Source organism: Geospiza fortis, unplaced genomic scaffold (genome assembly GCF_000277835.1).
Source record: "Geospiza fortis unplaced genomic scaffold, GeoFor_1.0 scaffold130, whole genome shotgun sequence".
NCBI lineage: Eukaryota > Metazoa > Chordata > Aves > Passeriformes > Thraupidae > Geospiza > Geospiza fortis.
In genome coordinates this window covers 16,042,836-16,068,753 of record NW_005054300.1, presented here as the reverse complement: position 1 = coordinate 16,068,753, position 25,918 = coordinate 16,042,836, and the positions used below count along the sequence as shown (strand labels likewise).

Below are 25,918 nucleotides of genomic sequence, written 5' to 3'. Positions count from 1 at the left end.
CCCCACTGCAGATGAAGAGCTGAGGTACAATTTGAACAGAGAGAAAATCTCTTAAGGCTCTATACTCAATCCAGGTGCTGGAAGTCCAACACGTGTCCCATCACCATGTTACCATTCTACCAAATACTTTTGTCTTCTACTGTTTGCTTGCATCAATATGTCCTCTTTAATCTGGACAGAGGCCTGTGAAAGCAGCATGCTATTCATGAACAGATTTGTTTTCTCAGACTGGATGGTACTGTGTTTACATGTTTCCTATATCTATATTAGCTGTGGAATGATGAGTAGGACTGGCAAAGAAAACCCATACTCTCAACCTCTCAGACCATTCACTGTTGGGTAACTGACACATCAGATAATTGCAGAATTGCCAATTAGCAACTATTCAGCTTCAAACTAACTTAGCATAGTAATGATATCATATCTTTGCTCCTGACAGCATGGCTAGGACTCTGAAAAATCTGTGAAACCAGATATTGATTTAACTGTTGGAAGGAATGTTTGCCAAGCCAGATTCTTGGATTTCTAGACTATGATCAACATGTCCATGACAACTATGCCTATTGATTTAATCATCATCAGAAACTATATGTGTGTTATTAGTAACAAACTGCTAAACCTTTCTCTTGGTTTACCTTTGTGGAAACTAGATCAAAATCACAGTTAACATACACAACACTGTTGACAACACTGGTTTTTCAAAGTAACAAAGAGGTACATACTCAAGCCATACATTGGGCTTCTGTCATATAAAAATTTACCTGTAAAATTTCATTGGCACAGCTTAATCAACATGCTTTTAAATCTTCCCAAAAATTAGGACTTGGGGAGTGAAAATGTTTGTAACAGCAGAAATAGGGTATTTCTTCAAGAAAAATAAAAGAAACAATGCTGGTTTGTACTGCACACTGCACAAACTTGCATGTTTTCTTTAACATTCTGATCCTGGGAAATTGAGTCAAGTACACTTTACCTGACTGTAACAGCTTCATTATTTGGGACCTCAGTGGCACATGTGTGACAAAAGGTTTCAGATCAGCAACAACCAATGAGCTTCAATTCAACTCAATTAAGTGTCGGTTTCTATGGATGCAGAGGTGGGAAAACCATACAGTAGATTCCCCAGTCAGAGGTTGAAGTAGCCCTAAGCCATGCCACAGACAAGTCTAAGAAAATCCCAGTCCAATAAAACACATACTGGCCTCCTCTTTTAAGCTACACAAACAAGCTTAAGTTTTCTTTACTTTTCAGCCATGTCTTCCTCAGATATAATTTTATCTGTCATAAATATTTAATCTGAAATAGCCAATACAACTAGAAGTTCCATAATTTCTGTTGTTCAGCAAAACAAACAGAACTTTCTATTTAAATAGTAATGCTGTAGTGAAGAGCCTTTCTGACCATTATGCATTTTTTCCCTTAACAGACCTGTATCAAGACTTCTCATCATATCACTAATACACAAATTAAACTAGAGACAAAGCCAAAAAAAAAGCATTGGTTTGGTTTCTGTATCCCCTAGATGCTCTTTCTATATTGCACCTACTAATTAAAGATGTAGTGCCTCTTGGTTTAAATCAATACCTCTGAAGTCTTTGGTGTCAGACATCAGCAGTGTCATCACCTATCTGCTTCTGTATTCTGTTGACACTCAAGATTTAGATGAGCACCAAAGTGAGGCAGGACAAAGGAAAAAAAAAGCTGACCAATCCAAAGATTCCCTTTTATGTGCCATTTCAGCATATATGTGCAAGTGTGTCCTCATTCTTTATACAGCATGCACAGAGCTGAGACAGGTGAGAGCACTTCTGTGAATCTCCCAACGCTCTGCAACTTGCTGCAGCCTCAGGACTAGAATGCCACAACACACAGTACACTGAACCAGTCCTTATACTTTTCCTTTCATTTTCTAATTGAACCTCTTGGGGATGCATTATCATCTCTTTATTAAAAGATATGATAGGCACATACAGCAGTACACAATAGCAGTAATAGGGCATTTTTAATGCCATCTTCCAATTGTGCTGACTTTCAGTTCAGAGTGTTGGAGCATTCACATTTCAAAATAGATCTCTGACCCTCCCACTCCCAACAACCAGTAGGGAGCCAGTCAAGCTGTTGTTTGCTGTTACCCTTTTCTGTTCATTTGATGAAGCATGCTTACAAGCAGACTTTCAGAGTTCTTCTATGAAGGGGATCCACCTAGCAATGTTAGGCTGATTTCATCTTTTCCTCTGCTGTACAGAGCCCTTTCGGTTGTGTAAAACAAACTTGGGGGGAGATGAGGGGAAGAAAAGCATTAAATTGTGTCTCTGCATTTTGCTTTGAGGAAACTCAGCCTCATGTTGTTTATAATGAATCTAGTTTTAAGCAGGACATGTTGGGAGAGGGGGGCATGTTTTGCTTTTGCTGACTCTGCAAACTGATACTTTGAGGGAATTGTTTAGGGAAAGCAGAGAGTCCTTTACTATGTACGTCATTGCCAAGTGATTTGGCAGATCCCTCATGAGATGCACTCTCTGATAGGTTGACAGAGAGCTGGACTGGCCAGTTACCAGCAGAAAAGCTCAACTTAAATGCTTTTAAAATCTTATAAGGGCCAATTTGTGGTTTTGGCTCAAGAAAGAAAGAAGATGAAAAATAGAGACAGCTGGGTGTCAGTTAGGGATGGAACATTGAGGTAATTTTTGTTACTGTGCCACACAAAATTCACTGTCTTTGTACGCTGGTTATTTCCAGCCAAGGCAAACACACACACTGACTAGGTACACCTGCAAAGGTGATGGCAGTTGTGTCAGTGCTTGTCCAAAGTCAAAACATCACAAAACTCCCTAATACCTAGATCTTGACATTGAGACATACTTCATGCAATGACTACTTTTGGGTCCTCGTAGCAAAATCTGTTTGGTTTTGATCCTCTCCAAAGGCCCACCTGTCCAGGATGCAGTAAATCCTTGAAACATCCGAATGCAGACACCCCAAGTTTTTGCAACCAAGGACAAAAACCAGGGCAAAGACTTACCTGGGCCTACAGGCAATGGGACAGTGCATTTTAATGTGGTAACAACAAAATATTGTACCATTATGAATAGGAGCATAACTTTGCCAGATTAACTTTGCACATAAATAAATAAATCCCTATCTGCAAACAGAGTAAGAAGAGAATGCTCAGTACAGGAGTTGCAGGACCTAAACACCAACCAAAGCCGATTATTAACCACCATTCAAATGGAGCTGGGGTAGAGAGAGAATAGGAGGCTAATGGTTTAAACAAGGAAAATCCCACATTCTGTAAAGTAAGGATTTTTAGGTTAATACCAAATGACAAAATGTGTCTTCTTGCTCTCTTTTGGCATTTAGTTAAGGAAAAACCTCTGGTGAAAATAGTTCTTGCCCTCCAGCTGAATGAGCACTGAGATACCTCAGTTGCAGAGTGACTGGGTGCTCGAGCACCCTGTGGGCAGGGCTGGCTGCTTCTGTGCCAAGGAGCAGGCTGTTTCTTGGAAATGTTTATGCAATTCAGCTGTGCTCCTGCTGGAGCCAGACACTTTAAATTAAAAAAAAACAACGAAAACCAAAAAACAACAACAACAAAAAAAACCCCTAACCCAACAGCTACAAAAAACCCCAACAACAAACAAACCAGCATATCCAGCCTCAGATCTCCCAGGCCATTAGTGTACCTCACTCAGATTTTGCCTTCTACCAAATACTGTCAAATACCTGTTTTGCTTGGTTCTGCAGGGTGGAGGGAGTTGGAGGGTTGCCTTCACTGCTGTCAGTGGTTCCTAATGATGTTTCCCACTAGAGAAAATGAGCTTGCTTGTTTGTAAGTCTAAATTCCCTATGGGGCACAGCTTGGGAAACTGAAGATATGGGAAGGAAAATAATATCTATTAGGGCAACATGTAAACATCCATAAAGCAGAACAGCAAAACACCTACAGAGAATGTTGTAACTTTGCCAACAAACTAATTAGAGTCACTGACTGAGGAGGGAGCTGTGACAGTCAAAAAGTTAAAATAAAAATAAATCAAAAGTTTAGTCTAGCAATTATAACAGGAAATAACCAACAGAGTCAGGCCTCCTACATTCTTTTCCTGGTTCTGCTTCCGATTTACCAAGAAAGTTGGAGAAGCCAGATTTTAGAAGTAGCTTTTAATCTGGAAAGCCTCCATTTCTGATGCCTAGCTGTACACACAGAGGACTCCACAGATCAGTATCTTCAGTGCTCCCTGTGCATTTGTGAGGGCAGAGTGTTTCAGGGCACTGGTGTCTCTGAAGTCACAAACGTGACCTGGACAAACCCACAGTCACTGGTCCGCCCAAGTGGCTGTCTCTGAAAGTTTCCCATCTGGGAATTGCAGCTGGCACAGCATATTGCTGTGGGAGTCTGATGTTTAAATACTCTTTATGACTGACATAGCATATTGCTGTGGGAGTGTTATGTTAAAATACTCTTTGTAAACATTTACAAGACTTCCAAGATGCACTCTGTCTCCAAAGTCAGTGCTATTTCTTTTGGAAATAATGAATCCTGTGAACTGCACATTTTCTGAAAGGACCGCTCCTTGGTAGGGGCACTGAGCTGCATTTTCAAGTCTGGCTGCTGGAGGAGTTTACATAGAGGGTGACTCAATCAGAGAATCAAAAATAATGTGTCTTCAATTCAATACCCACCCCCCCCACCCGCCTTGCATAGAAACTGCAAATAAAGCAATCTGTGATGCCTCAGGAGGAGAGGACAGGTCTCTAAACACAGGAACTCTCTGGACTCAGGGTTTCTGTTCAGTTCCATAAGAATTTCTAAATGAAGAGAGCATGTGGCTTCTTATACTGAGTTGTGCTATGAGCTCCTCAGAGGCAGAACCAAATTAAGTATCCAGAATAAGGATGTCTCCATAAATTGACATTTTCCTGCACTACATTTAGTTGCAATCTCTCATTCTTATCAAGGGACACCATGGGCTGGAGAGCTGCACTCTGAGTGTCTGCCAGCACTCACTTAGTTGTGGAAGTCTGAATGTTTCTCACTATATCAATGCACTATTTTTTCTTCTGTGCTATACTACTGTAAATATGTGTGCCCTGGTCAGCTTTATCTTTGTTGTCAGCCAGAATATTTACAGTGGCTTGTCAGAAGCAAATTACTATAGAAGTTTGCCTGTTTGTAATGGAGGTTGCTACTGATCCAATCTTCTAAAAAATATTGCTATGCTGAGGAATAAACTTTAAAAAACAGAGAATGTTGTTTACTGACACTACAGGAAGAAAAAAAAAGGCTGAAGTAGGTTTGGTGTCCCCTGCTCTTCCACCCACAGCATGCGGGGGAGAGCGCACTCAATGTTCCTTTCCCTTCTTGCTCCCACATATGACCCAGGAGGTAACACAGTGTTCACCATCTCCATCAGCCACTGGAGCCTGAGTCTCAGAGCTCCTGCCAAGCTCAGGTCTTCTGCCAACCACCTGCTTGTGCAACCCGTGTTTTCTCATAGAAAGCAATTTGGACTTACGTACTGAGAAATCATGCAAACTCCCAAAACAAAAACAAATGCCTTCCCAGCATGATGGCTCATTTCACTTTTGTAAACTTTATCTGGAAGCCTTAAAAAAGAAAATCTGCTTAGGCCTGACATGTAAGTAAGTGACAAAGAACCCTTTGATAGGTGATCACAGTACACTGCCACTATACAGGCAAAGTATCTCCCTCTAGGCAGCAACAAACTAAACACCGTGACATGGACTATTTTGTGACATGGACAGTGTTTCAACATCTGCTAGGGACTCTGGGAAAACAGCCTCATCTTTACAGCATCCTAGCACAGCTGGATGCAACACCCTCGTCTTCACATCCCTCACCATATTTTGTTAAGCACAACACACAGTTTTAGTGACTGAATGCACGTACAAAAATAAACCTGGTATTTGCATACGGTCATTGTCAACTCAACCGGCTTCCCTAGATAAAAAGGCTTTCTTTAAGGGACATTAAACATTCAGACATCACAACACACCATTTGAGAATCCTTTCCTGTTTCCTTCAAAAGGCAGAAATAGTGAAACCATTTACCAAGAGCCAGAAATCAGATAAAGTTAATAAAAGTTATTACTTCCACTAGTCAGAATGTTTTTCCTTCATACTCAATCCCAGTTTGTGCACTCCCATATGATAACATATAGGCTGTGAAAAGTAGAACTATTAAAAGTCTTCTTAACTACAGGTTTTTAGTGGAAAATAGACTAGATTTCTAAACTGGAATTTCTAGTTAAAAAGTAGTCCTTTATTACTAATGAGCTACTCCTCCTGATGATATATATATTGCTAGTGATATATACTCAATAGAGATAATTTTATCATAATGAAACTAATATCAAAAGTATTTATTTAAAAAGTGAAAGAGTATATTTCTAAACACTTGGTGTCACTAAAAAGTATTATGTTTTCTTGAACTTTTGAATACTTCTTACAGAAACCACTCTCAGAACTCAACATATGAACTCTTCATTAAAGTGACATGTCCTTCATACTTGCCTCCAGTATCTTCTGCCCAAAATTTCCTAATTAAGAAATGTTTATTTTTCTACTACACACACCCACCCATTTTCAGTCATTCATTGCTGCTTCCCTTTGTTTTGTAGGCTCGTCCAAAAGGAGAAGGCCTGACACCATACCAGGGCAAGAAACGCTGCTTTGGTGAATATAAGTGCCCCAAATGCAAGAGAAAATGGATGAGTGGAAACTCCTGGGCTAACATGGGACAAGAATGTATCAAGTGCCACATTAATGTTTATCCTCACAAACAGGTAGGAGAAATGCAGACCCGATGGCAACAGGCTTGGAGCTAGGAATGCTGTTGACTTTGTAAAGCATGGGTAAGACTTAAAAAAAACTTGACATGGACTGCAACACACTACAGAGAATGTTTCCCAGATGAGCTGTCTCAGTCCTGGAAATCAGAACAGGTGTCATCAGAGCTGCAAAATTTGAATGTTCTTTTTTTCAGTACAAATACCTCAAACCCAAAATCTTTACCTGCCTTTCTTATAGAAAGAGACTGTGGGGCTTTTTAATCTTAAGAGTAAAAAAAGTTAAGCAATTGCAATTGGCCTTCTAGTTCTTCTGATTCTCTTCATATTTACACCAATTTATTGTTTCATTCCACTAGTTTCAGCATGTGTACTGCTTTTTTCACTTGTTGGATTTTCTCAAGGGGCTATCTCTACTTACAAAGAGTAGTGATAAAGGAGAACAATATTAAGATGACTCTTGCCTACAAAACTCATTGGCTAATGACACTAATTTAACATAACAATCTCAGAGCTTCCAATGCCTCTTGTTCTTAATCTAAAAAATCCAAAATCCAGGCTAAGTCACTTACTACATGCATGGAAGTATGGTCTTGAGGGTGAGAGAAATTACAGGACCATTGATACACAAGACCATTTATAGCACAAGTTTATAAATATTTATCTTGTTCTTCAAAATTCTTTCCATAATTTATGTTGATGTTCAAAGGGTCAAGAAATCATTCAAGAGGTATCCCATCCACACTGTACCAGAGGCACTATAGACTTAGAAGTGTACATTTTTGTAGTAAAGTTTTGCATGTAGTCCACTGTGCAGAGCTGCCCCTCGTGGCAGGGTTGGAGAAAACCAGTGTGCACAGCAGTACCAAAGTCAGACACACACTGTGGGAGGATTGCAATCTGTAGTGCTTCCATAAGCTGTGCATGCCACCAAGCCACATACAATGCACTTTTCTGGGGAACCATCACAGCATGTGCAGTGCAGCTCTCCACAGTCAACCCCATCACTGTCTCCATGCTATTCCCTAAGGACACCATAACTCATGGATGCGGAAGAGCACTTGTCTATCCATGTGCTCATGTCCCAGAAGCAGGTATTGCAGTTACCTGAGATTTTCAAGACAAGAGTGCATTTCAGCTAGGCTTCCCAATATAAATAACTTGTAACCAGTCACTAGTGCTCTTCACCAAAATGTGAACTTTGAACATCAAGCCAAAAGATTCTATGTCCTCACTGCCTCACCTCCATCTGCTTCTATTTCTCAGTTTTACCATTGTCATCCTTTCTAGTCCTTTTCATTCTTCCAGAAGTGCCCTGTGCTGCTTCTGATTAACCACAACAGCAGGCAGTGAAGGGAGCAGCATCAATTCATGCAAGAGCCAGCAGCAGCAGAGAGCTGCCAGGCTGCAGGAGGTGTGTGCTGCTGCTTGGCACAGCTTCCTGTCTGCTATCCCATACATGGTGTTTGGACATGCATCCAGTGCCACACCAGGCTCTCTAAACATTTATCAATATTTATCAGTGGGGAGCTATTTTGCCCCATTTTGGAAAATATATTATACCTAGTCACTGGTACTCTTATACCAAAAACTGTATTTTGTAAAAGCACAGTGAACGATTTCATTAGATTTCAATATTTCTAGTTTGAGAATTAAAGCACAAAAAAATCTTGCTCACTTAATATTGTTTTATTATGTTTTTTAAAATAGCACTGCTACACTGCCTTAACATTTTCTAGATATGTTTCCTATTCTTTAGATTTTGATTATCTTGTTGGTATCTACCATAGCAGAGGCCTCATTCATGTTTGATTTCCTATGCATTTCTAGAGGTTTTTAAGCTCTCACTTCCCTCTCAGTGGATATCCCCAGTTAATTATGTGTGCCTTCTGCATTTATTATATGGGATCAGAGTATTTGCATTCTCATCTGAATCTTCCACTGGACAGGCTTTCCAACTTAAATAATTCACCTGAGAAAATATCTTGCCTCCCCCTATTCAAATGACCATGAGTCCCTTGTGTCATTTTAACTCCATTTGAAAAAAATAAAGTGTTGCAGTTAAACAAAACAGCAGACAGACACTACAAAACAGCAGTCACAATATGTGATGTGATTGATCATTGTACAAATAATCAATAAATTGAGTTTTTTCTTCAGCTTAACAAAAACCAGATGAACTGTAGAAGTCTGACCTCCTTTCAAGATCAGACAGTATTTACTTCTAGTGAAATAAATTATTTCTCCTTTCAAGACATCTTGTCAATATTTCTCTTCAGCAATGAGCTGGAATTCATCATCTCCTATTCTTACTCTTTGCCCTACCACTTTGTAAACATATAATTGTAGCCTAACAAAAAAAAAAACATATCTTGGAACATTATTTGAAAAAATAACGGTCACTTTATCAGCAGATGAAAATCACTGCTGGTCCCTCAACATGAAGTAACCTTTTGTCAAGTTACAAGAGCTTCCAAAACTATAAAAACTGTAAACATCTCAGCCCATATCTAAAACAGTCAGGGACCACAGTTCCCTGGTGAGGGCACATGTTACAAAGTTTCCATTCAGTGTATTCATCAGGAAAACTCACACCAGGTCAAATCAATGCCCCCTGTTCCACACCTGGTCCCAGGCAGTGGCAGACACAGGAAGGTGTGTGTGTATAGATAAGACAAAACAGTCACCTCTGAGGATTCTTCCCCAGCCTCTTGTATGGCCTAGTGGCTATCTCTGCATTCTCCCAGTTTGTCACCAAACAGATCAAACCTTTCAGATCCCATTAAATAGCTGAAATCCAACCACATGGGCCACCAAGCCTTGCTGTGTCACTGTAGAAAAGTAGGATGCATGTGCCCAATTTAGGACAAAAATTTGAAAACCTTATTTCAGGATTGCTCAATATTTATTGCAATGAATTAGGAGTTTCTTCTCAGTTGCCAGGCTTGCCCTTTTCTCCCATCCTCATTTCCATAGCTGTATTTCATCTTCCCCAGCCACTTTTCCAAATCCATGGACTTCCCAGTACTGTAAGGTTTGTCCATGTCTCACAAAGAATGGTTTGGTGCTGAAGTACTCCCATGTAACTGGCTCAGGCAATAATATCAGAGTACTGAACATAATAATCTCCATTCTGGATAGCTCTGGGGTAGCCATTCAAGCACATATGTTGGCTCTGTGAATGGCTTGTGCAGCTATGCTCAAATCTTGATTTCCTATGCATACCTTTCATTAATAAGTCCCTGGAGAGGAGAGTAGCCACACTTTCCTGCCACCTGCTCATTGTTCCTGGAGGCTCATTCACTCCAGGAAACTATCCTGGGCCAGTTCCCCACAAGGAATGTCTCAATTCAGCCCTATGCTCTTAGTCCACATGGCCTAGCTGCGAGAATGAGCTTTTAATCTCTCTGGGGCAGGAAAAGTCTTCTCAGCACTTTTACAGCTGTGTATATACTTTAGAGTGCTCTATAAATACAGCTGTAAATCTCTGTATTTAAAAGAGATGGTGGAGCATGTATTCCAACAAGTAACACAAGGGCCTGACAGGAGGGCTGCTGCCATTCATTCCCCAACTCATCCACCAGGTAGGGAATCAGGTGATTGTCACACCTGAGCTGCAAAACTGCTCCTCAAGCAAGCTTTGCTAAATTATTCCACTGTGTTCCTCCTTCTGCATCTTCACCACTCCCTCAAGTGACAAACCTTCCCATGGGAGTGCTTACAGGAATGCACAGAACACGGGGCAAAAACCATAGGCCCATTGAGCTCAAGCCTTACTGGAAGCTAAAGAACTACCCAGACAAATTTGCTCTATGGCAATTTCAAAAGCTGTTTCCCAGGTAGTTACTTTAGCTACTCTAAACATAAACAGGAATCTCAGACAAGACTTAAACCTCTTCTGTTCTTCCAAGGAATTTGGATTTTGTGGTTGTTTATGCTCCTTCTTACACTGCTTCAGCAACAGAGCCAGTCCTTATAGTCATTCACCAGCATTCTTGGCAGTGTAACAGTCCAGATGCCAAGCTCTGAATTCTCATTTTCTTCCCCTGCCCACTATAGCAGCAACATCTGCGCCCGTGGTTATTTCCTGGCTGGCCTCTTATCAAGGCTTCTTCTCCGACTTTGTGGCTGAGGCCAGTGCTGTTTGTGAAGACAGCTGTTGCACTGGTGCAGAACCAGCCATCTGGTGACTGACTTGTCCTCTTGGACACTATTTTCTTCCAGCTGTCAGGAATTTACTGTTGGACTGGAAATAATTTGGTATGTAAATACATACCTCATGATACTCAAGTTATTACTTTCACGGGCAATTCAGTGGTCTCATCATAATTCCCATATCTGAGTGCAACCACAGCCACCTTGCTTCCCTCAGTATGGGGAGGGGTGGGTATGATCACTCAAGCCCAATAAAGTTCTCAGCAGTTTGAAGCCTACAAGTATGATCTTTTGACTCTTTAGATTCAATAAACCCTCGCCAGCATGCCCACGCTTGTGTACTCCAGCTATGGGAATACACTTTACCTCAGACTGCTGCTTTTCTGAACTCTTAAAAAAGAGATTTTCACCATTTCCCTCATGCTGTTATCATAGATTCCTAGCTGGCCTGTCCCAGAAGCATGCTGCTGACAGAGCCTGCTGGCTCTCTTTAAGCATCCTGCCTCTGATCTGCTGCCTTCTTATCACTGTCTCTTGGATTCACAGTGACAGCCCAGGGCCTTGGTCATGTCCCTCTTCCCCCAGGCAGACAGAAAAGCAGAGGCGCTGCTGCTCAAGAATGGACATTACATTTAATCTTTTCTTCCCCAGTGCCCAATTTTTTTTTTATTGGACTAAAAATTTACAAATTCACAATAGCATGTGTTTCTTGAGGGAAGCATGGCTCCTTAAGACTGTTAGCCTAACAATTATCCTGCCAGCAATAGCTGCAGAATCTTTCTACTCACACTCCTAATATGACATTTAATCATCTCATTTGCTGCATTAAGTTTTCATGTAAATGAGTCCAGAAAATTATTTAAGTGTTTTCTCTCATTTGAATTCTGATGTGATCCTCTATCCATCAGTGGTGCAATTAAATTGTTCCATTCCACAGCAGAAAATACAAACAGAAGCAGGCACATTATTCCATTCTACACCTTAGTGGAAGCCATTTCCCTCAAGATGTCCTAGTGATGCTTTCTTTAACATCTAACTCTTCATAAGGGTGAGTTTTTTGTTTGAGAGCTTTGGGGTTTCAGCTGACTGTTGGGGAATGCACAGGTCATGCAGTACATCTAGACTGGAACAGCAATAACTCATAGTCAAAAGTTAATTTGCAGGTCAGGAATTGATACATAAATTTGAATTTCTGTCAGCTTCATTCCCCTGCGGCAATATCTTTATTCACCACCACCAAATGCTTTCCTGGTGGAGCTGCACGTGATTATTTCCACCCTGCAACTACCAGGAGAAAATTGAACAAAGATGCACAAAAGTGAAGTCCGGAAGAATACAACTGTGGATGCTTGCATTAAAAAAAACAAACAAACAAACCAACAAAACTTAACTTTTACAGTTAAACTCTCCATTTAATGGAAAAAAAGGATACCTCTCCCCTGAGGAACATAGCAAGATTTACTGTTGTTCTACAAGTCCCATTTCACTGCCTTCTAAGGAAGAGTTACACCCAAATAGCCTGTCCCCTTCTCCACACCCTGTCCAAGTGCATGGCTGAGTCCTCAGCAGCAGTGCAGGGCTCTTGCAGCCTCCTCAGTTACTGGGGTTTCCTGCAGAACTCAGGCAGCCCCAGAACTGACACAGTGTGCAACAGCCAGGCCCCTGCTGCACACTCCTGTGCCAGTGCCCTCTCCTTCCACCACACCAGAGCTGGGGAGACTTGCCCAGCCCTGATGGACACACAGCTCTGTGACTAACATCCTACACTTTTTGCATGGTGTAAGAAAGGTTCCAAGAGTATAAGGTTACTACTTTTAGGTTCTCCTCGATTAGTAACAGACAGCAGCAGGACAAAAGCACTTGCTACTCAGGGTGATTAAAGGGTTCTTTTCTGCCTTTACAAGAAACCCATGAAGAGAAAATGGCAAATGGAGATAAGCTGGGATTTCATTTCATGCAGAAGTTGGGTTTAAATGGTTTTGAGACACAAACCACACAAGCACACTACCAATTTCAAAGCCTCAGCCCTCCACCACCTCACCAGAAATGCAGTCTGGCCTCTGCACAGTTTCGTGCCTTCCAGCTGGCCCTTGGCAACCTGCTTTCCTGCATTTGTAACCCCTCTCTCCCCAGCCTATGTTGTAACATACTGGTAACAATAACAGTTCTGAAATCAAAATGCTTTGCAGGCCAAAAAGCTGAGCTCAATCAACGCTGGGGGAAAGCAAACTACGGAGAGCTATTGTTTCTGAAAACCATCCAAAAACTCTTGGCGCTTCAAGGCATTCCCAATGTCCTTTGCACTATTTCCAGGAAAAATGATTCCCAAGGCCTTGCATATTAAAAAAAAAAAATCTGGCTTATATCAATAAACATGATAACTGCTGTATTTTTCTCTTTAATCAGAGCACAGCTAGCATGTAGAAGCAATCAGAGCTGAGTCAAATAGCCTGTTTCAAGTGTAGCATTTCAAAACTCTCATTCGCTGTTGAAGAGTGTAAATTAACCCCTGGGACTCCAGAACCTGTGCTTCATCTTTTTATATTTATGTAATGCAAATTCCTGAAGAATATTTGTGGGCAGATGTTGGTGGAATAAGTGGTAGATGAGGTAGAAAGGCAGTTTTCTGACCAAACACACTTATTTCAACTGGCCAGTCTTGTGGCAAAAGCAGTATCTGGACCAGTGCTTGGACTGCCGGCCTAGAAACAGAATTGCTGGTTCTGATCTCAAATCTCAACATAGTGACATGAAACATTTAAAGCTCAGTAGGGTTGCAGAGCATTCAGAGATGAAGAGTGCATCTACCTTCCTCATCTGACACAGGAAATCCACTTTGCAGTTGAAATATAAATGAAGTTAGCCCCAAGGCCTACATGGTGCAGGACAATATCATGGTTCAAAACATTGAATCAGAAACAAACCATTGACAATCACTACTGAGTCATTCCTATATATTGTTTTTCCTAGCTGTGCAACATAATAAGAGTGTTGCACCTAAAATCTAGTGCAAGCAAGCAAGAATTCGCAGACATCCCTTGTTCAAGATGATAGAATATGTTTTGTGTCATTTTAGCTCCTCAGAGAGAGAAACCCTTCTACTCCATGATTTATGAGCAGTTCTTGCAGTATTACATAGCCAAAAAAAGAGCTTTAAATATCTCTGTTCCTATCCACAGAGTTTCAGGTAGGTGGCTTGACAAAGAACTTATAAATGAAATCTTAGATGATCAGGTATACTTTAAGACCTTACAGATAAAGAGAAATCTTTAAGATTAAGAAAGGCGTTAAAACGTAAATTGCCAAGATGGTGTAATTTTTATTTACCCACCTACTGCTCCAAGAATCACATTTTGAAGATATAAGCAAGGGTCTAATATCCCTGTAAAAACAGAGAGAAGCTTGTGGCTAGTTTTCAGATTTCACACCACATGCTGTGTCTACCATAGTCCCATGAAGAACTGCTGCCTTCGTGGCACTGTGCAATGAAGCAGCCTTTCAGATACATTTCATGAAAACAGTTCAATTATGAGTTAGGGAATTTGGGAGTGTTTTCCAAGCAAATTGTGCACTTTATTAACTTCTACCTCACATCTCTATCACTTCCCTACCTATTAGACTTCCCAAACCTTTAACTTTGTCACAATATTTAACATGGGTATTTTATTTCCAGAATGACTGAGAGGCCTTTTACATGCCATGGAAAGTGAAAGCACAAATACCTAATAACAATGAATCAGCTTAATTTCCTCCAACACTGTGATTTCATGAATATTATTAAAAGTACATCATTTATTACTCAGATTCAGTGCAAAGGATTGTGTCATGATGTTGGATTTTGCTTTGTTTTTGTATAAGTTTGGAATTTTTTTAAATTTTATTAAAAGCTTTGCAGCTGCTCTATTTCAAAACTTTCAGCCTCAAAACCATGGGACTACCTATTGGGAAAGCATCATTTAGCTATGTGGTATCTGTGCATGGTTATGACAGTTTTCTCCATGTAGAAGCTAGTCCTAACATGGATAATCCCTGCTCTGCATTGCTGGGTAATGAGATTCCCAGGCTTTAGGTGTTAATGCCTTTGGGACATCTAAGTTACTGGAGCTAAGCAAATGAACTCTTTTGTTACAGGTTTTTATAAATGAAGTCCTCAATTCACTAGTTTTGTTATTTGTCGGCAACAAAGTCAGCACCACCTTTATGAAGAATGACAGTAAATTGTGAGGTCACTCTGAGCCAATGAAGGGCTGAAAAAAATCACTCCATACCTTCAGGAAAGAAACATGGTACCATTTTAATTACCAGTAGAAAGCTCAGTTACGGCATAACAGTAGACTTCACATGCTTGATAAAGAGTACCAAGGACAAAACCTTGGCTCTAATCTGATTTCCTTCCCACCACTGCAGAGACCCCTGGAAAAGCCAGACGGCCTGGATGTGTCAGACCAGAGCAAAGAACACCCTCAGCATCTGTGTGAGAAGTGCAAAGTCTTGGGCTACTACTGCCGCCGTGTGCAATAAACCTTCAACGTGGCCTCTTCCCGTCCCCATCATCCTGAGAGATTCTCTGGCAGCATGCCATCAACAGCAGCACAACAGACCAAGATTAAAGCTAAAATAATTGCCAATATTGCCTATCTAATAATATGCCTTACCATTAATAGAATGTAACATTTCTCGTGTGCATGTGCATGCATGCAATAGGTATTTACAGGACTATGATTTGTATACATATATATGTAAATTTATATATGTACACACATAAGGTGTTACTGATGATGTTCACGACAGAACTACAGTTACAGGTTCTGCTGATTGTTTACAGAGACCCTATATCACAGCCAGGTGAAATGAAGTACTTTTCAAAAGGCAAGGAATAATATTCACAAGGAATATTTGTTACATGTATGGCTTTTGCAGAGGTTCAGTAACTGTGGGGCCACTAATTGTAAGCACTCACCCACAACACAAACACTGTTATTATTATATGACAAGACAAAGGAAGATGAAACAAGCCACAGCATAAAAGGGGAATTACTGCTTTCCCAGTTTTAGAAAGTCTTAAGAGTTTTGTGCTGCTGATTTCTTGGACTTTTTTCTATTTGTTACCATCTCTTGGGCAGGGCTTAGGCAAAATAATTTTTGCAGGACATAGAAAAAAAAGTGAATAATTGTTTGAGGGGTGCAGGTTGGGTAGGAAGGGAATGCCATAAGATTCCAAGAGGTTTTTGGAGGAGACAAAATTGGCTTGCTTATGCAACTACCAGATCCTTCTCTTGTCATATAATCCCACTGACATGGCCCCTTCTACGTGCATGACGTGTTCTTAGGCTTACAAGCACACTAAATTTACTATGAATAAGGGGATAAGAATACTTTAAACTGACCCCAATATCCTTAACTAAAAGATTAGCCAAACTTACTATTTATAGTAGTTTAAAAGCCACTTTCTGGAAATATTTTTATGTCCTGTTTTCTACTATAGAAATTTGTTATAATATGAAGCATGTTAGCCTTAGGGGTGTTTTAAGGCATGGAGAACATTCTATATAACCCTCTTTCTTTATGTCTTCCTGAAGAAGGCCTACATACCTGGGGAGAAATTTAGGAATTATATTTCATTGTCCCATTTCAGGTAGAACTTTGCACAGGGACAGCCTGCTGCAAAGAACATCTTGTCAGGGATTGGCAAATATAAACTGAAAGTACCTCGAGACAGTATCCTGATTGTATGTCTACAGTAGTGAGAGTCCATTGGCAAAAGGACACAACAAGCAATTAATTTGTAGCATTCACTAAAAAAATAGAGGAATAATGTATGAAGTTGGGAGGGGTTTAACATCAGCAACTTACATTTTTATGAAGTTTCCTTTAGGGAGATTGATTTGTGTGAATGATACTTAGAAAAACACTTTAAATCCTAAATAACTTGATGTGAACTAAATGTGTTCCGAGGACTAGCTCTGTAATGTAAAGACATTGGGGGTTTATGCCAAGTGATAGCAGGATGTTACCAGTATGTCAAGACAAGCTCTTATAAAGAAAGTAGAGAACTTATCATGAGTATTCATCTAGGGAACATGAAGCTCCTGACAAATCTGCTGCAGCATCAAACTCTTCCCATTTCCCTGCTTTGCTATAAGCAGGGCAAAATTGCATCTGCTTGTTTGGTGGGAGTGGCAGGTACGTATCTTGCAAACTCCATTATTTATGGGCAGCCCGAGTGACCCAGCCTGCTGCTCACAGCAATGGATGAGCATCCTGACTCCTGGCTTCTGACCACAGCTCTCCCATAGCTCCCTGATTTTGGGCAAGTCACAAGATCCTTCTGGACCTCAGTTTCCCCAACTGCAAAAAGGGGGTAATAATACTCTAGCATACCTACCTCACAGGAGAGTTGTGAGGTTTACTTAATATCTCTTAAGTGTTTTGGCATCACTGGATGAAAAGTGCTATGTAATGCTAAAATAGAATTAACTAAATTAATCGCTTGGAAACTACTTTTGCCCAGTTAGCAACTCCAACTAAAATAGCTGAAAATAATATTATTGAAAGTAACACTAGTAAACAGTTCAGTTGCCTCAGTGAAGATATGCAGTTTTAGCATTTTCAAATGTAAACACATTCTTTTGCACAGATTCACAAATTAACTTAGAGACAAATTCTTTCAACAAAGATATTAATCTGTCTATACAAATAAGAAAATACACAAGCAAATCTAGGGGTGGATTTTCTAAGCTTGACCTCTAGGATTAATCTCAATAGTTTGTTTCAAGCATGAGTAATTTTGAAAGAGCAGCATTTTAAGCCAGATCTATTTTTTCCTCTTGAGCACTCAATAGTACAGGAACAAAAAAAATCACCTAGATGGTTCACATCTAGCTAAACAACATCTAGAAAAACCCCCTTAGATGAAGATAGGGGAAAACGTTATTTTATTTTCTCCTGAAACTATGATGTTGCTATCAAACATTTTGTTCAGTACTGAAATTATGTTATGATAACCACTAAAACCAGTAAAATAGCACAACTCCTGATATAGCTGCATCACTAGATCACACACCAGCAGGTTCTGACAAAAAGCTGACTAAAAGACACCATTATAGGCATTGGTATTTTCATGACAGTGCCCTATTAAGAATTGTTTATCCATATTCAACACTGCAAGGCAATGCCTTTAGCTTATGGATTTTTAGATTGTACTAAAAATACATGTGATCTACTTTAACACAACGCCTATAGGTGTAGCATAATTCTTGAGAGCATACTTATGAGAGTTCAGTATTTATATTATTGATGTGTTCCTAGGCAGAAGACATATAAAGTATTTCAGTGATACTTAGCATATCTGTAACAAGGGGAGAGCAGATTTCCCCCTGCCCTGGCGCTGGGGGAAAGCAGATGAAGAGCACAAGGTGTGGCAAAGCACGGAGTGACACTGCCGTGGTTTTAGGCGTAAGGCGAGGCACAGATCCGGCGGTGCGGTGGCAGCGGGCACCGCTCCCTGCGCGGGCTGGACCCGGCTCCCTGCAGCCGGCCCGGGCAGGGCAGGAGCGCCGAGCTCGGACTCCTCGTCCCCCGCTGCATGGCCTGGCTGCTGGCATCGCAGCTCGGGGCCCGAGCATTCGCTCCACACTGAGCCTGTGCAGTGCGAGTGGCTGGAAAAACACATCCACATAATTGTGTCTAACAGCTTATGAACATTGGGTTTTATTTAGTGGCACAGAAGGGACATTTCTGAATTTTCATTTCAAAGGAAAGAAAGGATGATTGATTACGAAATATAGATTACTTCTACTCCCTCCCTCCCCACACAAAGGGAATTCACCCATAGGTGTAACCAGCTCCTTCCAAATCAGAAAAAAAAAAAAAAGGTAAAGGCGCAGATTTTTTGATGGGGAAAATGAGGAATTGATTTATCTTTAAAATTTTAGTGACTGCTTTCTGATGTTCTCTAACTAGCTCTACATTAAGAGCATCAGCTAGCAATTGTTGAAGGCATTAGTAGACAGTATTGGCAGGAGTGAAGAGAGCATCAATAAAAAGAGTTTTAAATCAATACAGGCCTCCCTAAACTGAATATTCTTTAGAGGTGTACCTGAGAGCAGTTTGGCTCTGTGCATTTATTTGGCAAACTGGATTTTCAACCTCAGATGCTTGCTGTTGACAGCCCACCAATATACTGTCCTTTTTTTTTTTTTAATTTTCACCTTTTTTGAGGTTTTTTTTTTAACTTCTATTTATTTATTTAAAACCAGCAACAAAAACCAATCAAACAAATAAACACCCTACAATTTGTTTCATGAGTTGGTCATAACATTTCATATCGAATTTGGCATTGGCACACCTCTGGAAAAATGTTTGAGGAATTTGAAATGTGTGTCATAGGTTTTTAGCTGCTTTAACCTAATGAGGCTACAATGAAGTTATTACAAATACTTCATTAAAGGTGATGAAGAAATATCCTAGTAGTTTAAAGGATGGTCCACATTTTAGCCAGTTCCTACTGCTGCTACAACAGATGTAAAATGATGCCACACAAGCAAAGTTTGAGGCATTTTTGTCTCAAAGTTGCTATTTAATTTCAGATAAATACACAAGAGTATATATTCTTTCTGGAAATAGGTGTATTTTGAAGTTCCCCATTATATGGGACTTAGTTTTTAAACTAAAAATGTGAAGTTACATATGTCTGAAAGAAGCCTTATACCTAGAAGTATTATCTACATTTTACCTTTTTATATAACATGAAATTTAGATTATACATGGATTGTATACCTGTGACACTCTAGCATTTTTTAAAAAACCCAAAACCTACTTAAAACATTAAAAGTATAGAGCTTTTGGAAATGTCAGACTCCATAGACTAGGGGTCTTTGTCCTGCAGTCACATAGAAGATTTTTTTTGTCCTATTCTGGATCCTAAGAGTTGTCCACTGAACAGTAAGCAATAAATCACCAACATGTGTTTTTCAAGTTAAGTAGATAGACATATATTTTCCACTTGCCTTTGCCAACATATTTTAAAATGTGATTGAACTATCCCCATAGAAAAATCATTCTTTCAGATATCACTCCACTCCCAAGTGGGCTTCCACCCATATCTCTTTCTTATCTGCAAAACCAGTGCTGTCCATTGAGGTTGCTATATCGCTCAAGTGCTCAGAGGTCTGTTTGAGATCTTAGATATAGGGATGATGGATTGTGTTTCTAGGATGAATTTCAAAGGGACAATCGTGTGCAGTTACTAGCTAGAAATGATTGATATAAATGTTTACCCCTGTATGAAGTATTTTACAGTTTTACTTGCAGATGTGTATTTATCTTGAGTTATACTTGACATAGAGTTTCTTTCAATTTTTTTTAATACTATGTGTGTATTTTGGAAACCTTTTTAGATGTTAAAATTTTTGAATGGTTACAAATATTTCTTATAATACTGAATTGTTATCTGGAAACTCTTTGCAGTAACTTTTTTGTATATATTTGAGGGCCTTTTTAAAAAAGTATTGTTTGTTTTTTGGGCAAAGTTTTTACAATTGGGAAGCTTTCAGAAGGGCCTTCCTCTCAACTAGGATACTAACAGAGGTAAGAGTTTTCTTAAGTATTTTGCAGTATTTTGCAGAACTAAGGATGTATCCTCAAGAAAATATTTATGGAAATAATTTACTTTTTTTTTACAATGCTTTTGTCTGTATAAAGTATGCAACAGAACTACATTAAGAAGGAAATATTGTCTACATAAAATATTATATGAAAGTTGGTACATAATTCTGACAAAAAACCTTGCAATTCTTTAAGCCATATTGTTTTTGTTATCCTTGGATGAAAATATCAGTATTAAGTAACCAGTGTATTATTCAAGTGCTTAGACTTATATGAAAATGCTTATACGGTTTATTTATGTGTATTTGGGGAACGAGTGCTAGAAAAGCTATCACTAGACATGTAGCAAGTGAGGAGCAAATATCAGTATACTGTCACTTTATGGCCTTGTGAGAGACACACCGGTGTTGAAAGCACCATGGAGACTCAGCTTTCAGAAACTCCGAAGCACAAGAGGTGGGTTTCAAATGGTGGCTCTTTCCTTCCCCATAACTAGAGGGGAAGAAAGTTGGTTGGGACACTGTTTAACTTGACTTTCACAACTCTTTGCAGACTGTGAGCTCAGCTATGCAGTATCATCTACAGCAATAATATCAATCAAAGGATGTAAGAGAAAAGGATTGAAGTAGATTATTGTAGGGGTTTACATTTATTTTAATTAGAACTCATAGCAATATAGAATATGCATGTGCACGTATTCGAAGCATTTTACACTTTACATTTCATGTAGTTTGATTATATTATGAAGGATTGAGTTTTTAGTTTGATATTTTACAATGCTAAAATGGGAGGTCTGCCCAGCCCTATACTGGATTCTTGTTTCCTTTAAAAGGTTATTTAGTACAGCACTCACTGCATTGTGTAATAGTGCTAAAACTAACACTATTTTATTAATTTCTTCAGCTTTAAAAAAAATTAACCTAATGATTATTTGTTTAACTGTACCCACTGACCTTGTCAGATTCAGTTGGCAAATTGTGTAATTTCTTTTTCTGTAACTGTTAATAAACTTGTACAGCTAAAACAAACAAAACCTATGGACAAAGGCCTCAGAGGTACCAGTTCTGTTTCAGCAATCAAGATGACAGCTTGATCATCTGGTGACTGTGTTGCTACCAAGACTGTAAAACCTCTGTTGTGGATTGTCCATAAAATGGCATTCCGACATGTGCCTTATTTGCTGGATAGTATACAGCTTTCCTCTAGTATTCTAGCATTTTAATGCTGTATTAAAGTATTGCAAAAAAACCAGCAAGAGTGTGGCATGGTTTTCTTGAACATTCCTTCCTTTGACAATTTACTCCCAGCTGCAGTGGGTTCCTGGCTATGGCCTGGCCAGCCACAGTCTGGTGCCTGAGGAGCAGACCTGCCCTACCACAGCCGTGACCCAGACCATGGGAAGATTTTCTCCACTGCAGGGAGTGCCTCTGCTGCAAGGAGCCTGGTCACACCAGGGTGACAGCTCTGCACTGCTAGTGGGACACCTCGGGTTAATGGTGCCAGCTCCTGTTTTTAACAGCCTACTCCTTCTCAAGGAAAACCTTCTATAATCAAAGTACACTTGTAGCCTTTGGTTAGATAGGAAAGTTTATGTGCCAGAAAGTTGCTGTAGTGAAAAATAACATTCATCATTCTTTGCAAACACAAGAAGTTAGCAAGAGCTAGACCTACTAAATGCTTGTTGTGTATTAGCAACGCTCTTCTCACACTCCCAGCCAAGTTCAGTGGCAAGTACTTTTCTCCCAAGACTGATAATACTGTAGTGATTGTAAGTCAAAATAAGGGTGTCAAGAAATTAACTTTGGATTTTAGGTATCCTGCCTCTAACATAAGATTGCCTTCATTTAAAACAAGCAGAAAAATTTTATTAGACACACATTTTTTTATACCTGATCATTCCTAAAAAACACACTGTGTATTAGCCACTTGGAGATCTTCACCACATTGACACCATTTCTATCACACAGCAAATCTGATTTCTGGATTTGAGTCCTCATTCAGCCCACATGAGAGAGAGCAAAAACACGTCTGCATTTGTGCATTGTTAGGCAATGGTGGAAGAGGTTAACGAGGAATTGTACAGTTCTGCAGCCACGAAAACAGCGACTATTTCACCAAATGGTGAAAGACATCCCCAGCTGAGCCCCATGGAAAGGGAAAGCACATATTCAGAACTTGTTGGTGAATTTTTTTTTTTAAAAATAAAACACACTTCACTTCTTCACTTAAAATTTGGCTACAGCACTTTCCCATAGCAAACACAAGCCACAAAGCCAAGCTCAGAACTGAAATACATCTTTCTTTTTACAGAAGACCTGGGGCTTCCCAAAAAACCCACAAACACCTCAGATTTAGCACTCAACTGAGACAAGAAAACATGCTGAGTAGAACCAAAAAGTCTTAACTCCCTATTACCACATTTTCTATGATTCCTCAAAGAAATAACCTTTTTATATTTAAAACAAAAGTAGATGAACACAAATGATATGGCATCAACAAAAACAAACAACTCTTCCATCATTTTCATTGCCGAAGCATTTCCCCTTCCTGCTCTGTGCGAATGAGGCCAAGAGACAATGCACCAACCTGCTTGCAATGGAAGGGCCAAATGATTCCCACTACAGGAGAATAATAGTGCTTTTATTAACAGGGATTTCATATAACACTGATACTTCAAAATAAAAAGCTGTTTCATTATTCTTAAATGAAAACCCATTTAAACAGCACACCAAGGCTCCTACTCTTCATGTTAGTCACATCACCCCAGAAGCTTCTCCTCAGATCCTCCCACTGTATAGCAGGAGTACAGACTAGACCTAAAATCCCAACTTGGAAGGGGAATATTCACTGCCATATAACACAGTCAAATGGTCTTTCCACTATGAACTAAAGAAACCTCTTAACTGGAACATATAAAAATCTTACTCTTGATCAGTATATGTAGTTTTGTGATCCTGAAAAACAGAATGCAACATTTAGGTTTGCTTTACTCTAGTGCTCACCTTCTGGACTTAGAGAAACAGATCATTTGTCAACTCCTGTGTGGGAACAACCAGCGCTCCTCAAGCACCTTTGTTTTACTGAAAGTAATGCAATTGCTCTTCCTCACCATCTGTATCTCACATTTCAGATAACCAAACCCAGAAAACGGATCATTATACCAAAACTGCAAAACCTCATTCAAACAACTTAGATGAATACCTCTCACAATTCTTTTGCAAGCTTTTTAAGACATTTTGCAAATGAACATGCTGAGAAACACCTACCTCAGTCAGCCTTTATGGGGTCTTTATCCAAAGGGCCAAGACTGAAGCAGAGGCAATTGCAGTTGTGAGGTGTTGGAGCATCCCTGACGTGCAGCCTAGGGTAGCAGAGGCAGCCAGCACTGCTGTGGGAGAGCAGAGCACTGTGAGACAGCCCTGGGTACAGCATTGCCCAGGCACACAGCTCCAGGGCCAAAGAGACCAGGAGCAGCAGTAACCATGGGCATTCTTTGAAAGCTTTATTTCTATGCCATGAGCTTAGCTAAATAAAAATACAGTCATCATTAAGGTTTTCTTTTTTTTTTTTAATAGGAGTTAAAAAGGGACCTTACATGCCCAGCTTACCCAACCAAACTCCATGCCTACAAAGGAAGCAAATCATAGCCAAATGCTTTTTGTACATTTTAAGGGGAGTAAGATGTAAACCAAAGATTTCTTCTAATCACCACTCTAGTTTCCTGTTCACCAGCTGAGGCCAGAGAAGCGAATGCCAGAACACCATAAGAAAGCTTTCTCTTAGACCATTTCTGAACACATCAAAGCAGCAGGTATGGGAAATCTAACACTAGCCAGCTTGCCATTAAGTTTCCTTAGAGTTTGGCAACATAAGGAGGTATAGCTCAAAGGATTTCCAAGGAGCCAGACATACCCAACTTGATTTCACCCAGCAAAACTTGAAGGAATAATACAGGAAAACACTGCAGAAGTAATAGGAAGCAAGACCTCAAAACTCCCTGCTTGCAAATAAACCAATGATAAATAGATAAATACCACTAGCACAGGAAAAAAAAATACCTCTGCTGAGTACCCTCAGGTCAAAATTGAGAGAGTTGAAACACACAGCCCCTGAAAAGGGCCTCCTTTGTCTCTGCCTCACTTATATTGGCTACCAGCCCCGATTGCTGAGGGCTCCATCTGTGCTGGCCAGCTGTGTGGGGGGTGGGAAGGGGATGGAGGGGAATGGGGGTGGGCACCAGCTCCTCCACAGGTGCAAGCGCTTCCTGCCTGGCTGTGCGGGCCGCAGCACAAACCCAAGAGCCCTCTCCAACAGTGCTACAGGAAAAAAGAGCACAGACATCAGTGCGACCAACAGGAATCTTCACAGGCTGCTGGGAGGCAAAGGATACTTCAGTTCACATCTAGGAGAGACAACTCTCCTTTTAATGTTCACAGGAATTGAAAGATCAACACAATTAACGCTTCTGCAGCTGTAGAAATTTCACTAAGGGACACACACAAGTAAAATCCACTGCACAGAATCTTGAATAGAACACCTTGAAATCGATCAATTAAAATTGCTTTCCAACATGCCCTGCTGGCGCCTCTGAATGTCTTAGACAATTTGTGAACACTAAGCAATTACACACAGAAACTAATACCTTGCCCAGTTACTAAGGTGTGGTTACTTCTTTGGATACTTGGCTACAAGTATTTTTGCATTTCTTTAATTAAACCGAAGCGGAAGTGTCTGAGTTAAATAAAGACAACCACTCACACCAACATGTTCCAGGATTTGTAGGAATGAAACTGGGTTTATTAAGTTGGGAGGTAAACAGTAATGCACTGATTCAGAGTAGCAAAAGCAAAACCAGACACAAGTAGCAGTTGAGTCCCTGATGCTCAGTGAAAGACAGCCCAAATGGCACATATTGAATAACAGATTTTAAATTAGCTACTAATAGTCAGGAATAAGTGTGTTGTGTTATTTTGGATTGTTCAACTCAAAGTCATAATAGTTTCAAAAAAGAGACAAACAGAGGATTTGGAAGTAGGAACATGAAAAGAAAGAGAAAACATCATTATATAATCCTTATCACTTTAGAAGGACAAAACAGAAATCAAAAAATTCAGGAATAATGAAATGAAAGAAATTATTTCCTTGTGAAAGGCATCTATGCACTGGGCCTCCATCTTCTGGAAAAGAGATCATTAAAGGCAGATGTGTTAGTATCCCACAATATATAATAAATGACACAAATAAGGGAAGAAATATTAATTGCTTCTACAACTCTCCTAGAAAAAGGGAATTTTGGATACAAACATCTGAGGTAATATAATTAAAACAAAAATTTCACACAGCAGACTGA

General features: G+C 39.9%; 1 protein-coding gene across 1 annotated transcript in view; it reads left to right on the top strand.

Annotated features, from left to right (window-relative positions):
- Positions 1-21,819, top strand: part of ZCCHC24 (zinc finger CCHC-type containing 24) — a 93,431-nt gene extending 71,612 nt beyond the window's left edge. Inside the window, exons 3-4 of the mRNA XM_031061825.1 lie at positions 6,640-6,804; positions 15,370-21,819. Coding sequence (XP_030917685.1) covers positions 6,640-6,804; positions 15,370-15,483 — 279 coding nt within the window. The 3' untranslated portion in view covers positions 15,484-21,819. The remainder of the gene's footprint in view (positions 1-6,639; positions 6,805-15,369) is intronic.
- Positions 21,820-25,918: the final 4,099 nt, after the last annotated feature.